Source organism: Gopherus flavomarginatus, chromosome 2 (assembly GCF_025201925.1).
Source record: "Gopherus flavomarginatus isolate rGopFla2 chromosome 2, rGopFla2.mat.asm, whole genome shotgun sequence".
Taxonomy (NCBI): domain Eukaryota; kingdom Metazoa; phylum Chordata; order Testudines; family Testudinidae; genus Gopherus; species Gopherus flavomarginatus.
Genome location: NC_066618.1, coordinates 48,255,012 through 48,268,370, shown reverse-complemented (window position 1 = coordinate 48,268,370; position 13,359 = coordinate 48,255,012). Strand labels below are relative to the sequence as shown.

Sequence of the window (13,359 nt, the reverse complement as noted above, 5' to 3'; positions counted from 1 at the left end):
TAATTTTGGTTACTAACCAAATAAAGCCAAAAATACAGTTTTTCTGCCAAATCAAATCAATTTCCCAGTTTTGATTATTTTGGCCATTTTATAAGCAATTTGATCTCTGAATTGTTTGGAAGCACAATGGGCCTGATCCTAAACCCACTGAATTCAATGGGAAGATTCCCAGTGATATCAATGGGCTTTGGATCAGTCCCTACACAACCACAGAAAAGTCTTAATTCTGGGTTAAGGCAAAAGAAGTCAGCAAATGTAATTGATTACTGTCTTTTAGAATACTGACTTTTTTGGGGGGGGAAGACTTCTTACCTCCAACTCATACTTCACAATATCAAAGGAATCATTGGAAAAATACACTTCTTCAATACTGTTAATTATTTCTTGCTGGGCTTGAGGATCGGTTGGTTGTTCCCGGAGTTCTCTCAGCTCCTCCTTAACAAAAATATTGATTTTAGTAAATGTTACTACATAGAAGGAACATTGCACTCTCAAGACAACCTGCTTTCCAAAGCCAGTATACAAGTGAGAGCCCTGGGTACAAAACAGAAACAGCTGTATTGTTTAGTCTGTTCCAAATATTGAAAGTGGGAGACTATCCAAATAGCAGAACTCATGATATACTGCTGTGAATTGCTTAGTTATCGCTGTACCAATATACATTTTGTTCATGAAACATGGTAGAAATGTCTATGGGGGTCATGTCTTTCCCTGGGTGTTCACAACACTTAAGGAACACTCAAAATAAAAGCAAAATAGATTAGGGGCTATCTTTCAGAAGTGCTGAAGCACTCACCACTTCAACTGAAGTCACAAGGAACCATTTGAAGTAGTGCCGAGTACTTACATTACGTCAAAGGGGTTAGGTTTAAAGGCAAAGTTAACAAGCAGAGTCTTTCCTAAATAAATGATAGACATTCTCTTTTAAAATATTGTGATTTGTTACGTTCCTGAAAGAATCAGACAAGGTACAGTACAAGCAGTCTATTTCCATTAGCTAAATTGTTTCAGAATATTTCAAAGTGAATTAAATATATTTGAAAACTAGAGAGAGCATTGCCCTCAAAGTTAGTTTTTCTAGTTTAAGTAAGCTGAGGGAATACTTGCATAAAATATTCATGTTGACCATTTCTTAGAAGTTAGTGTATTAATTTCTTGGAGGGAAAAATGACCAGACCTATGTTAGTGAGCTTCGAGCAAGTCAGAACACACACACACACCCCCCAAAACCAGAAAAATGAGGACATAAATTGGTGACCTAACTCCACTACAGTCAGTCAAATCAGCAACATATCTATTAGATAGCAAAGAATCATGCCACACAACACCAGTTCCACTGGCCCCTGCTAATGTCAGGCAATATCTTAATGGTTAACGACAACTAAGATTCTCACAGATCTTTTTAAAAAGAGAGAGAGAGAGAGAGAGAGAGAGAGACACAGAGACAGAGACAGAGACAGAGACGCACACACACACAGAGACAGACAGACATCCGACTTCTATCGCAAAGACAAATTGCCCATAACCCTCAGGCAATTAGACAGCTACTACATCAGACACCTAACTGACAGACAAGAAAAATCAGAGGACTCCAGAAATTTTGAATTGTGCTGCCACCTTCAACAACTGTACCCAAAAAACGTAGGTTAGGCAGTGAGAGGGATAAAGATCAGCCTCAAGTGATGATATAGTAAGCAAAGTCCAAATGAACATTTTTGAGGTAAAATGGTATTTTGCCCTTAAGGAAGTAAATCTTCAATACCACTGCTCCTTGCTTAAAAAAAAAAAAAAAAAAAAAAAAAAAAGGTGCACAGACACACGCATGCATGCTATGCAGTTGTGCTGGATGGAACACCAAACTGCATGCAGTGCCTCAGCAAGTGAATAGGACTAAAAATTTTATTTTAGACAACCTAGAACTGGTTCCGGCTCCCTCCAGAGCCTCAATCCAGTCCACCCTTCTTTTAAAAGTTAGAAAAGCCTTAAGGGAACAATACTCTTATTTTGCCTCAGATGGATGACAGTATGGCAGCCCAAATCTATCAAATACTTCCACCTGCAATATTTCCACTCTGTAGATGAAAAACCCCATTTGTCTCATTTGGGCAGAGACATTAGATTTTAGGCAGTAAATCTGACGCAGGATTTTTAAATCCACTGTGTTTTCAAATACTTAAATCCCCATAAACCCTTAAAAGTCACTGCAAAATACCAACAAAACCTCTACAAAGGGAATCCTATAACAGAGAGCATAAGGGAAAAAAAGAGTCTTTATATGCAATCAGTTTTGACTTTAATAGGTTACCTAAATAGTCCCTAGCTCCCCACATTATTCAAAATAATATAAATTCGTACTTTATATCAAAACAAGAGAGACCCAAAAAAGCAACGCACTGAACATAAGAATGGCCACACTGGATCAGACCAATGGTCCATCTAGCCCAGTATCCTGTCTTCCAACAGTGGCCAACTGCTTTTCTGGAAAAGTAGAAAGAGCAAAGGAGGTAGCATAACAGCATGAAGTCAGTGACCCATCTGTACTAACATTTTTCACAATGGAAGAAAAATAAACCAACAGTAATTCATTGCTCTGATATTTTGAAAAGAAATGGAATTTCAAGCTTCTTGATTAAAGAGACTTAATAGTGCTTCTGCTGAGATGTGCTGCTCAAGAGTTAAAGTAATAAAATAGGAGGACACATGGTTATATGAAATGGGTTATATCACTATGTGCAGTAATTTTTCCATCTTATTTCCAGAAGTAAATGGAGAGTTTCTTTAAAAATGTTGTTACTTCTTTCAACCCCAGCTGTCATGATTGACTATGTTTAGATGCCATTTGGTGAAAAACCTGTGAAACTGTAGTTCAAAATATACGTTTACCTAAGAAAGCTTAGTGCAGGGGCAATTTTCACAAAGCCCTACTCTTCACCCAGATTTCTAGTGGGCATTATGGATGCATGAGGAGGCTGAGGAATTTACCCAAGATCACAGCGACTAAAGAACAGACATTTTGGTGGTCAGATATAAGCCATGGTCATCAGTGGATAGCAATCATAATATGCAAGTATATACATACACTGGGCAGTTGAGCAGTAAGAAAGATGTTTAACGGACTGGATGGTACATGGACTGGTAATTGGATATCAAGCCTGTTACGTCTCGGTCATTAGCTTGAATCCAGCCCATAAAAAACAAGATATAAAATTTATGTCTGAAGACCGCTGTACAACATCTTACAGCTTTTTAATGGCTTATATGAAATGACTTTTGGTTTCAATCCTGTTCCCAGTGAACGTGTATGCATAAAATCACACACCACTACCAAATTTGGCATCTTTTTTGGCTCTCTCAGCAAAGTGGCAAGAACTGAATGAGCACAACAATTAGGTACTCTCTCACACATAGACAGTGGTCCCCCCCAGGTCAGGTTTAAGGCACTGTGATATGGATGTACGGTACTGGTCCTGGGGATCATTGAAGGACAGCACTAAAACTAACACACACAAACACAAACCATGAAGTTCCCCAACTCTAGAGAAGAAAGCTGTACTGGGGTTGCTTGCACTGATCTTATTGACTGGTTGTGGAATGGATTTACATGTTAAGGGGAGATTAGCAGCTCCATGCAGACATACACAAAAGAGAGAAGGAGGGGGATGCTCTGGATTTAAAAGGTTATTTAAAAATAAACCATTTTGATCAGTCCCAACTTCTGAGCTCACCAAGGAGGTTCTCATCGCCCGAAGACACAGGTGCCCTAGTCAGGTGTAGCAAGGAACAGAACACATTCAGAGGCATATGGTTTGTTACCCTCACACACTATTTTATTTTAAAGGAGTCTACTCTAACCTGATGCTTTAATGTCCTTTAGAAAATCATTTCCTAGCAGTTTCCTTGATAAATCATAGCTTTGTGTCAGTACACAGAGACTCCTGTTACAAGCTAGTTTAAAAAACTCACAGCACTGTAAAATATCACACACAAGAAACAGGTGGCTGATTTAAAAAAAAAAAAAATATTCAAAGGCTGGGAACTGGAACAGATTAATCTGTACTCTGGGTCACTGCAAGTGAAATGACCTAACTTGTCGTCATCTGAATGTTTGTTTGACTCCAAGCTTTGTTGGTTTCTTTTTTTTCCTGAGCTTTGCAATCACATGGGGAGGGAGGGGGGAGAAGAGTATTTTAAAACACTTGAATTTTTAACATTTTCCCAAACCACTGACACAGCAAACTTTGTGCTATGGAAGAAGTGTTAAAATTCTGGACCTCTCTGAACATTTATACGGAAATCAGCACGGATATTTAATATCCTGGATCTAGACTTCTTTATAGAATTAGCAGTTATGCACTATCTGGGAGAAGATGATTCTGCACAAAACTAAAAAATGGTAAAATTTGTGATGACACATAGCTAACAAAGTGACTCAGAAAAGGGAAAACAATTCTATATGAACCTTCCCCAGAAGGACTACAGTCTCAGAGATTGTTCCACCGTACGTTAAGAAAAAATCCTGGGCTGTCCTACACATTCTTTTCTTGAAGACAAGCTAGATGGCTTCTTTCTCTTTTCATGGTCTGTGCCAAACATGCTGTTCATATACACACACACACACACAAATGTACAAATAGACCTCACCATACACTGGGACTACAAACACGCCGTCATAAACTACAGCTCTTAGCCTGCCCATTCTCAACTGGACTGGTTCTCAAGTCACTAAAGCCACCAAAGGCTAACCCAACCCCTCACCGGGAGGAGAGGATGTTCCAACCCACTCTGTGCACAAAACTTTACGATTTGTTTCTTAAAGATTCAATATCCCCCCCCATCCCTTCAGTTAAGATCTGAAAAAAGCTCAGTCTCTATCTGAGATATCCAATCAGTGCTCCAGCCCTACCCAACTTAATATACCTCTATCTCGATATAACATGGCCCTCAGGAGCCACAAAATCTTACTGCGTTATAGGTCAAACCACGTTATATCGAACTTGCTTTGATCCACCGGAGTGCGCAGCCCCGCCCCCCTGGAGCAGTGCTTTACCACTTTATATCCAAATTTGTGTTACATCAGGTCGTGTTATAGGGTAGAGATGTACCCCTAATATTTCTATGGTTAACACATTGGCGGAGGGACTAGTATTCAGGCATTTTTACATCATAAAACTTTCTTCTCCTCTAGCCCCACTTGCATTATTGATTTTTCTTTTAAAAATGTCCTGCAAGTCTTTTAATATAAGATCTCATGTAAATTCATCAATCCCAACATTTATTCAGAACAGACTGCCATAAGGAAATTGGGGACAGAGTGAGTCATATGGCAGTCACACAGAGAACAACAGATACACCAAGGAACAGAAAAAATAAATTAGGATGTCATTGAAGTGTATATGTCCAAATGCATCCATTTCTCCCAGGATGAAATGAGTCACCTATGCATTCCTTCTTTACAGTGAGGAATTCAGCAGGCAGTGTGGTGATGTTATTAAGATGTCCGTTTATGAACTGGTATATTTTTGGAAGTTTTCGCACTCCATCTCCTATAAAATAGGCTCACATTACTTATGCTGCCAATATACCATTTCTCTTACCAAATGGTCTGCAAAACTAATCACATGTTCATGGTAGGGACACTTTATCCTGCCAGTTTTAATACTGCATGCATCCTTGCAAAAGAACACTGCTGATCAGAGGGGTCCCTTTACTGCATAAGGTCACCAAAACATACCCAGCAATGGAGAGAGAGAGAGAGAGAGAGAGAGAGAAATAGGCCAGTGGAAAATACTTTGTTGAACTATTACTGGTCCTGAAGTTGTGTATTTTTAAATAGACCATTACATGCTCAAAGACTGGATTTGTCTCCACACACTTCAAGTATCCCTTGCCCTTCTGAGTCATGTGTTTTGTTTTGACTGATGCAAATAGCAGGCTATAAATGTGGAATCACCACTTCAACTGCATTTCAGAAGATTCTGCAGGGATAAGGGGTGGTTTCAGGTGGCTCACCCAGCTATTTACTAGAATGCCTCACTCAAAAGTGGTTGGACCTTATTATAGAAAAGGGCAATAAAAATTATTAGGCGTATGGAAAAGCTTCCATATGAAGAGAGATTAATAAGACTGGGACTCTTCAGCCTGGAAAAGAGATGACTAAGGGGAGATATGATGGAGGTCTATAAAATCATGACTGGTGCGGAGAAAGTAAAGAAGGAAGTCTTATTTACTTCTCATAAACACAAAAACAGGGGTTGTCAAATGAAATTAATACGCAGCAGGTTTAAAACAAACAAAAGGAACTACTTCTTCATACAGTGCACAATCATAGAATCAAAGAATATCAGGGTTGGGAGGGGCCTCAGGAGATCATCTAGTCCAACCCCCTGCTCAAAGCAGGACCAACCCCCAGACAGATTTTTACCCCAGATCCCTAAATTGCCCCTTCAAGGGTTGAACTCACAACCCTGGGTTTAGCAGGCCAATGCTCAAACCACTGAGCTATCCCTCCCTGTGTAACTTCTTGCCAGAGGATATTGTGAAGGCCAGACTATTCAAAAAAGAACTAGATAAGTTCATGGAAGACAGGTCTATGAATAGCTATTAGTCAGGATGGACAGAGATGCAAAAACAAGACCTTCTGATGGTTGCATGCCTGTTACACCTAACGAGCACACTAGTGTTGCTCTGGTATTGTCCCTGAAGGTGCAATCTGCACTACTGACTTAGCAGGTTTATTCTCCATGCCCGATATCTGCCATTTTCAATTTGAACGTAGGACGTGCAGTAGTTGTTAGTGCATATACACCACATGATGCAAGACCTGATACTGACAAAGATGCTTGTTATGCCATGCTAGAAGACACTGTATCTAGTACATCACTCCAACTCCATATCATCATCATCTTAGGAGATATAAACATGAGGCTATATCCCTCAAGGATCTGTATTGACCTGTGCTGTTCAACGTATTCATAAATGTAAAAAGGGGAAACAGTGAAGTGGCAAAGTTTGCAGGTAATACTAAATTACTCAAGATAGTTAAGTCCAAAACTGACTGTGAAGAGTTATAAAGGGATCTCGCAAAACTGGATTATTGAGCAACACAATGAAATTCTAAATTGATAAGTGCAAAGTATCATTGATGTGTGTAAAACAAACTGGAAAATATAATCCCAACTATATACACAAAATGATGGGTTCTAAATTAGCTGTCATTACTCAAGGAAGATCTTGGAGTCACCATCATGCATAGTTCTCTGAAAACATCTACTCAAATGTGCAGCTGCAGTCAAAGGAAGCTAACAATGTTAGGAACCGTTAGGAAAGGGATAAATATCATAAACACCACACATAAGTGGTGCAGAGAAAGTGAAGACAGAAGTGGTATTTATTCCCTAACAGAACAAGGAAAACAGGTGTGTCACAATGAAATTAATAGGCAGCAGGTTTAAAACAAGTAAAAAGAAGTACTTCTTCACACAACACAGTCAACCTGTGGAACTCAATGTCAATGGATGTTGTGAAGGTCAAAAAGTATAACTGGGTACAAAATACAGATAAGCTGACAGAGGATAGGTCCATCAATGGCTATTAGCCAAGATTATCAGGGATGCAATACCGTGCTCTAGGTGTCCCTAAACCTATGACTACCAGCAGCTGGGACTGAATGACAGGACGTGGATCGCTTAATAATTGCCCTGCTCTGCTCATTCCCTCTACAGTAACTGGCACTGGCCACTGCCAGAAGACAGCATACTAGGCTAGAGGGTCATAATGGGTCAGATCGATGATCCATTCTTATGTTCTTAATTGGCCAGGAAAGAGGTGGATTTGAACTGGTACTGGAATCACACAGCTTACAGGAAGGGAGATCAGATAATGAGTCACATCTACTAGAATATGCTTCCACAAATGGATTATTTTTAATGGCTATCTGGTTTCAGCATACAAATTGCCAGAAGTATGAATCTCAATATCCAATCCATATAGAATGTACGTGTCTTTAAGACTGTATTCTGGAGCAAGATCAGCAATCATTGAATCCTAACAATGACGTTCTGTTTAACAAAGTTCTGAGAAGGATATTTATTGCACTGAAACACTTTAATGTTGATAAGCAGCAAGATGAAGCGATCGCTAACAGATATGCAATTTCCAATAAATATTTTATATTGGATGACCAGATGTCTACCATGAGGAAGAGTGGACTGTATTTTGTGATTCTATCCAAGATTGTGGGAGAACAACTGGGACTAAGGAGAATGAAAAAAGCAACACTAGATCACAGATCATAGCATAACACTATGGGAGAGAGAAAAAGAGGTGCAGTGCAGAATGGATGCACTAGAAGGTCAGATCAAGTCAGTGAAGAGGAGGAGGAAATGAACAAGGAAAAGAAATGTCATGAACGAGCAGTTAAGAGAGCTTGTCAGAATTGTCATAATCAATGGTGGAATGATATGAAGCAGTGTACTGATCTGAAGACATGACCATAAATGTGTATTTGAGACGCTGAAGCTCCTAACTGTATGTCCATTATTGGTGTTTTCACCAGTTTAAGAACAGAAATGGAGAATACTGCCAGAGTATTAACTTAAGCACTAGAATGAGCATTTTTGTGAATTAATGAGCAGATCCCACCAAAACATAGACTACAATTTACTCCAAAAAAATGAACCCTGACAAAAACAGCTGCAATCAGCACAGTCGATACTGCTATGCCAGCATGGACTGCCTGAGTTAGCGTGCATTGTGGAGAAACTGTATCATGATACAATTAGCAGTGTGAAAGTAAATAGTTGTATGTACAAAAAATGTGTAAATCAGGAGTTCACTGAGAATGTGTTCTCTCACTAATGTTATTTAATATTCTAATAGATTATCTGACAACAGAGTTGACGAAGGCCAAAGTAGATGTGAAACTTAAAGATTAATCTTTAGAGGATCTCAAGTAAGCAGACAATTTTGTCTTACTTGGAAAGACTACTGGCCAACTATAGCTAATGCTAAAAGAGATGTGAAGAAGTGCAGAATCTATGGGACTTAAGATCAATGGTGATAAAACCAAAGATAAGCATGCCTCCTATAAAGCAGAAATGAATGACCAGTAGATACTGCATGTAAATTGCAAGAACAGTGAAGGGATGAACAGCTTTATCTATCTGGGTAGTCAGTTGACAGGAGGAGGTTCTATATCTGAAGAAATCGCATCTGCCTTGCATCAATATCATTTCAGCATCTTCAAAGACCTCTGTTTGGGCAGCAGGATGGGCTTGTCCTCACTACTGGGGAGATCGACGCTGCTGCAATCAATGCAGCGGGTGTCAATTTAACAGTCTAGTGAAAACCCACTAAATAAAGGCAGAGCACTCCCCGGTACTCTAGCTCCCCAAGAGTAAGGTAAGTCAATCAGAGAGCATCTCCTGTCGATGCAGCGCAGTGAAGACACCTGGGTAAACTGACCTAAGTTACATCGACTCCAGCTACATTATTCACATATCTTGAGTAGCACAACTTAGGTCGACTTACCCCAGCAGTGAAGACATTCCCTAAGATACGAGTGACACAGTGATCACAGTAGTGATGACAACTCCATTATATGGAGCAAAAACATGGCTGCTAACAGGTCAGGAGAAGAAACAAACAGTTTCAGTGTCAAAAGTTAACCACAATCTTAATATCTGTTGGTTTGAAATGTCACAAATGAGGAGATACTTAGACTACCCAGGCAAGTTGCAGTCTTGCACCTGTTAAAAACAAGATGACTGCAATGGTGAGGTCATGTCCAACATGCAGGAGATGGTACACTTTTACAGAAGGTTTATTGAGCTGAGATCGAAAGAAGCAGAGCACAAGGCTGGCCACAAATAAGGTTGGAAGAAATAATTTTTGAAGGATTTCAGAAGCCTAAACCTTCCCACATTGACTCTTGCCCAGAGACAAAGACTTGCAAGAGACTGTTCAAGATGGAAGTCCATTCTATGTGCCACTACAGTTACATCATAGCCATATGAATCTGCTGCCACTCTCACTCTCACCATCTCTTTCATCCTGCTCTGTCTGGATTATGCATGATTCCCTAGAATAGAAATGATGAAGATGTATTTGAGGAGTGCCTGTGCAGAGAGATTGGAACAGGTGGTTCCTCCTGAACATCTATCTGGGCCAGCAGAAAGCTTCCAACCTGAAGATATTTGTACAAGTCACTGATCAGAATAGCCTTTTATTAATTATTATTATTATTATTATAGGAAGGAAAACAGGAGTTCCCAACTAAATTTGGTCCAAAATCAGCACCAGTCCATTTGCCTTCCATTGTAACAGTAGCCAAATTCAGGGAGTTGCAGGTACTTGATATTTCTCTCTGCTGACAATAAAGATGTAAGGACTGAAACCTGAGAACACTGTATGTAACAGCAATGCTGACAGAAGGAATCCATGTATAATCTTCCAGCCTAGACTAATTTTATCAGAGATGGAGGTTACCAAAAAAATCACCTAAAGCTCCAGGTTGAGAACCATGGTTAACAGCTCCACTCTCCACAGTAAGAGAACCAAAAAAGTGCCACCAGGGCTAAACGACAAAGTAAAAGTAGCGGTGACAGGCAAAAAGGCATCCTTTTAAAAGTAGAAGTTAAATCCTAGTGAGGAAAATAGAAGAGAGAATAAACTCTGGCAAGTGAAGTGTAAAAATATAATTCATCATCACTCCCATAACTGCATTCGTCATTGGGGCGCCATCACTGATGAGCAATCCACCAATTGTCTCCACCCCTGATGACTGTGTGTCAGTGCTTGAGTCTCCACAAAGTCCATTCCTGTCCACTCTTACGTTGTCAATCCATCTCTTCTTCTGTCTACCTCTTCTTTTCTTCCCCTGTACTGTCCCTTGGAGAATGATCTTGGATAGGCCAGATGATCTTGTCACATGGGCATACCACTTCAGCGTGCACTTTTTCACGGTCGTTAGGAGGTCTTCATATGACCCAGTGCATTGGATGACGATGTTGCGGACCTCTTCATTAGTGACGTGCTCGAAGCAGGCTATGCCCAGGATTTTACGGAAGCATCTCATCTCTAACACCTGTATTTTCCGTTCAAGTTCTGCTGTAAGGGTCCATGTCTTGTACACATACAGAAAAATGGAGATGACCAATGTGTCCAGCAGTTTCAGTTTGGATTCCAGGGAGATGTTCTTATTACTCCAAATTGGCTTTAGCTTTGGCACTGCTGCTGCTTGCGCAGTTCTTGCCTAAATTTCTGCCTTGCAGCCTTCATTAGTGATGATTGCCCCCAAATACTTGAATTGTTTCACTGTCTGCAGCTCTTGTCCACTGACAGTGATATGTGAGCTGATCCCATCACAATTGTCTATCATCAGCTTGGTTTTCTCCACACTGATTTCCCCACCATATTTTGTGGAGGTTTCATCCAATTGTTTCATACGGTTGGCAAGTTCATCTTCGCTGCCTGCCAGGCCATCAATGTCATCAGTGAACCGAAGATTTGAGTTTGTTCACTCCAGTGCTGACTGTGCATGTGTGATCTTCCAGGACATCACTTATTCTGAGCTCCAAGTATATCTAGAACAGTGTAGGCGAAAGAAGGCAGCCTTGCCGGACTCCAATAGTGGTGAGAAACTTCTCTCCTATTGTGCCATTGACGAGAACAGCACTGCTGGCCTTGGCATACAGTTGTTTAATGGTAAGAATAAGCTTACGACCAACATTGTACTGCTTCATGGTTCGCCAGAGAGCTTCGTACCATACTCTGTCAAACGCCTTCTTGAAATCAACTAAGACTTGGTAGATGCCCCGTTGGTGTTTTTAGTACTTCTCACATAGAGTACGAAGAATGAAAATCTGTTCTGTGGTACTTCTTCCAGCACGAAAGCCAGCCTGTGCTTCAGCTATGATGTTGTCTGCTTGTGGCTTCAATCTGTTCAATACGACTTTCAACATCATTTTGCTGGGACGGCTAATTAAGTTTATAGTCCGGTAATTTTGAGGCAATTGCAGGTTGCCTTTCTTTGGAAGAATGATGATTAGCGACTGGATCCACGTGGAGGGCCATTCTGCCAGATCTTGGTGAGTACATCTATTACTATTTCTCCTCCGAAATTTCATCAATTCGGCTGGGATGTTATCAATACCTGTAGCCTTTCCATTCTTGAGTGATCTCAGAGCAGTGTCCACTTCTTCACGCAGTATTGGAAAGTCATCCTCCTCTGTTGAATCTGGGATGTCTAACACACTAGAATCTGCATTTGTCTGCTGGTTGTATAGTAGTTTGTTCACCTATTGGTGATGTCTTGTTCTTCTGTAAGACTATTCCCTGTTTGTCTTGAATTGTATTACCTTTGGTCCATCTTTCCTCCTTTGTCAAATCTTTTATAGTCTGGAAGGCTCATTTGCTATTTTTATTATTGATACACTTCAATTTTAAAGCATTGTTTTTCAATCCACATCTCCTTGGCCACCTTCATTCCTTTCTTGATCTTTCTGCCAATTTCTCTGTATTTATCAATTCCCTCAGTGCTTTTCTTGTCTCAAGTTTTCTTCTAATTCACACATTTGTAGTATTTCATTTGTGACCCACGGTTTTATCTTCTTACAATGTTTCCCAAGGATGCCCATTGCTGCCTCATTCATTACAGCATTGAAATTGTTGGTCATTGTTTCTACATCTTCCTCTAGAACAAGCAGTGGGGCAAAGTTTTCCACCGATCACTGCTTGGAATGACTCCGCAATGTTTTGGTCTCTGAGTCTTTCTAAATCAAACTTGGTTCTGGTGAACTTTGGCCTGATGATTTTCCTAGCCACAGCCAAAAATTTAACATCACAGGATCGTGATCACTTCCAATATCAGCACTGGGGAAGCTCCTTGTTTTAGTTCTGTTATTCCCAGCACAAAATCAGTTTTGCACCATGATGTAGTTGATCTAGCTGTGATGTAGACCATTAGGAAGGGGAAAAAAAATAGAATTTGAAGAACAGCTAGCCAAAGACTCAAGAAGTAATAGCAAAAATATTTTTAAGTACATCAGAAGAAGCAGGAAGCCTGCCAAACAACCAGTGGGGCGCCATTGGATGATTGAGATGCTAAAGGAGCACCCAAGGATAAGACAAGACCATTGTGGAGAAACTAAATGAATTCTTTGCATTAGTCTTCACGGCTGAGGATGTGAAGGAGATTTCCAAACCTGAGCCATTCTTTTTAGGTGACAAATCTGAGGAACTGTCCCAGATTGAGGTGTCATTAGAGGAGGTTTTGAAACAAATTGATAAATTAAACAGTAATAAGTCATCAGGACCAGACAGTATTCACCCAAGAGTTCTGAAGGAAATCAAATGTGAAAT

At 40.1% G+C, this 13,359-nt stretch overlaps 1 protein-coding gene across 3 annotated transcripts in view; it reads right to left on the bottom strand.

Annotated features, from left to right (window-relative positions):
* VPS50 (VPS50 subunit of EARP/GARPII complex) overlaps window positions 1–13,359 on the bottom strand; it is a 187,432-nt gene that overhangs the window by 164,594 nt on the left and 9,479 nt on the right. For all 3 annotated transcript variants that reach the window (XM_050939528.1, XM_050939530.1, XM_050939529.1), the window contains one exon: window positions 313–435. In XM_050939528.1, coding sequence (XP_050795485.1) covers window positions 313–435 — 123 coding nt within the window. The remainder of the gene's footprint in view (window positions 1–312; window positions 436–13,359) is intronic.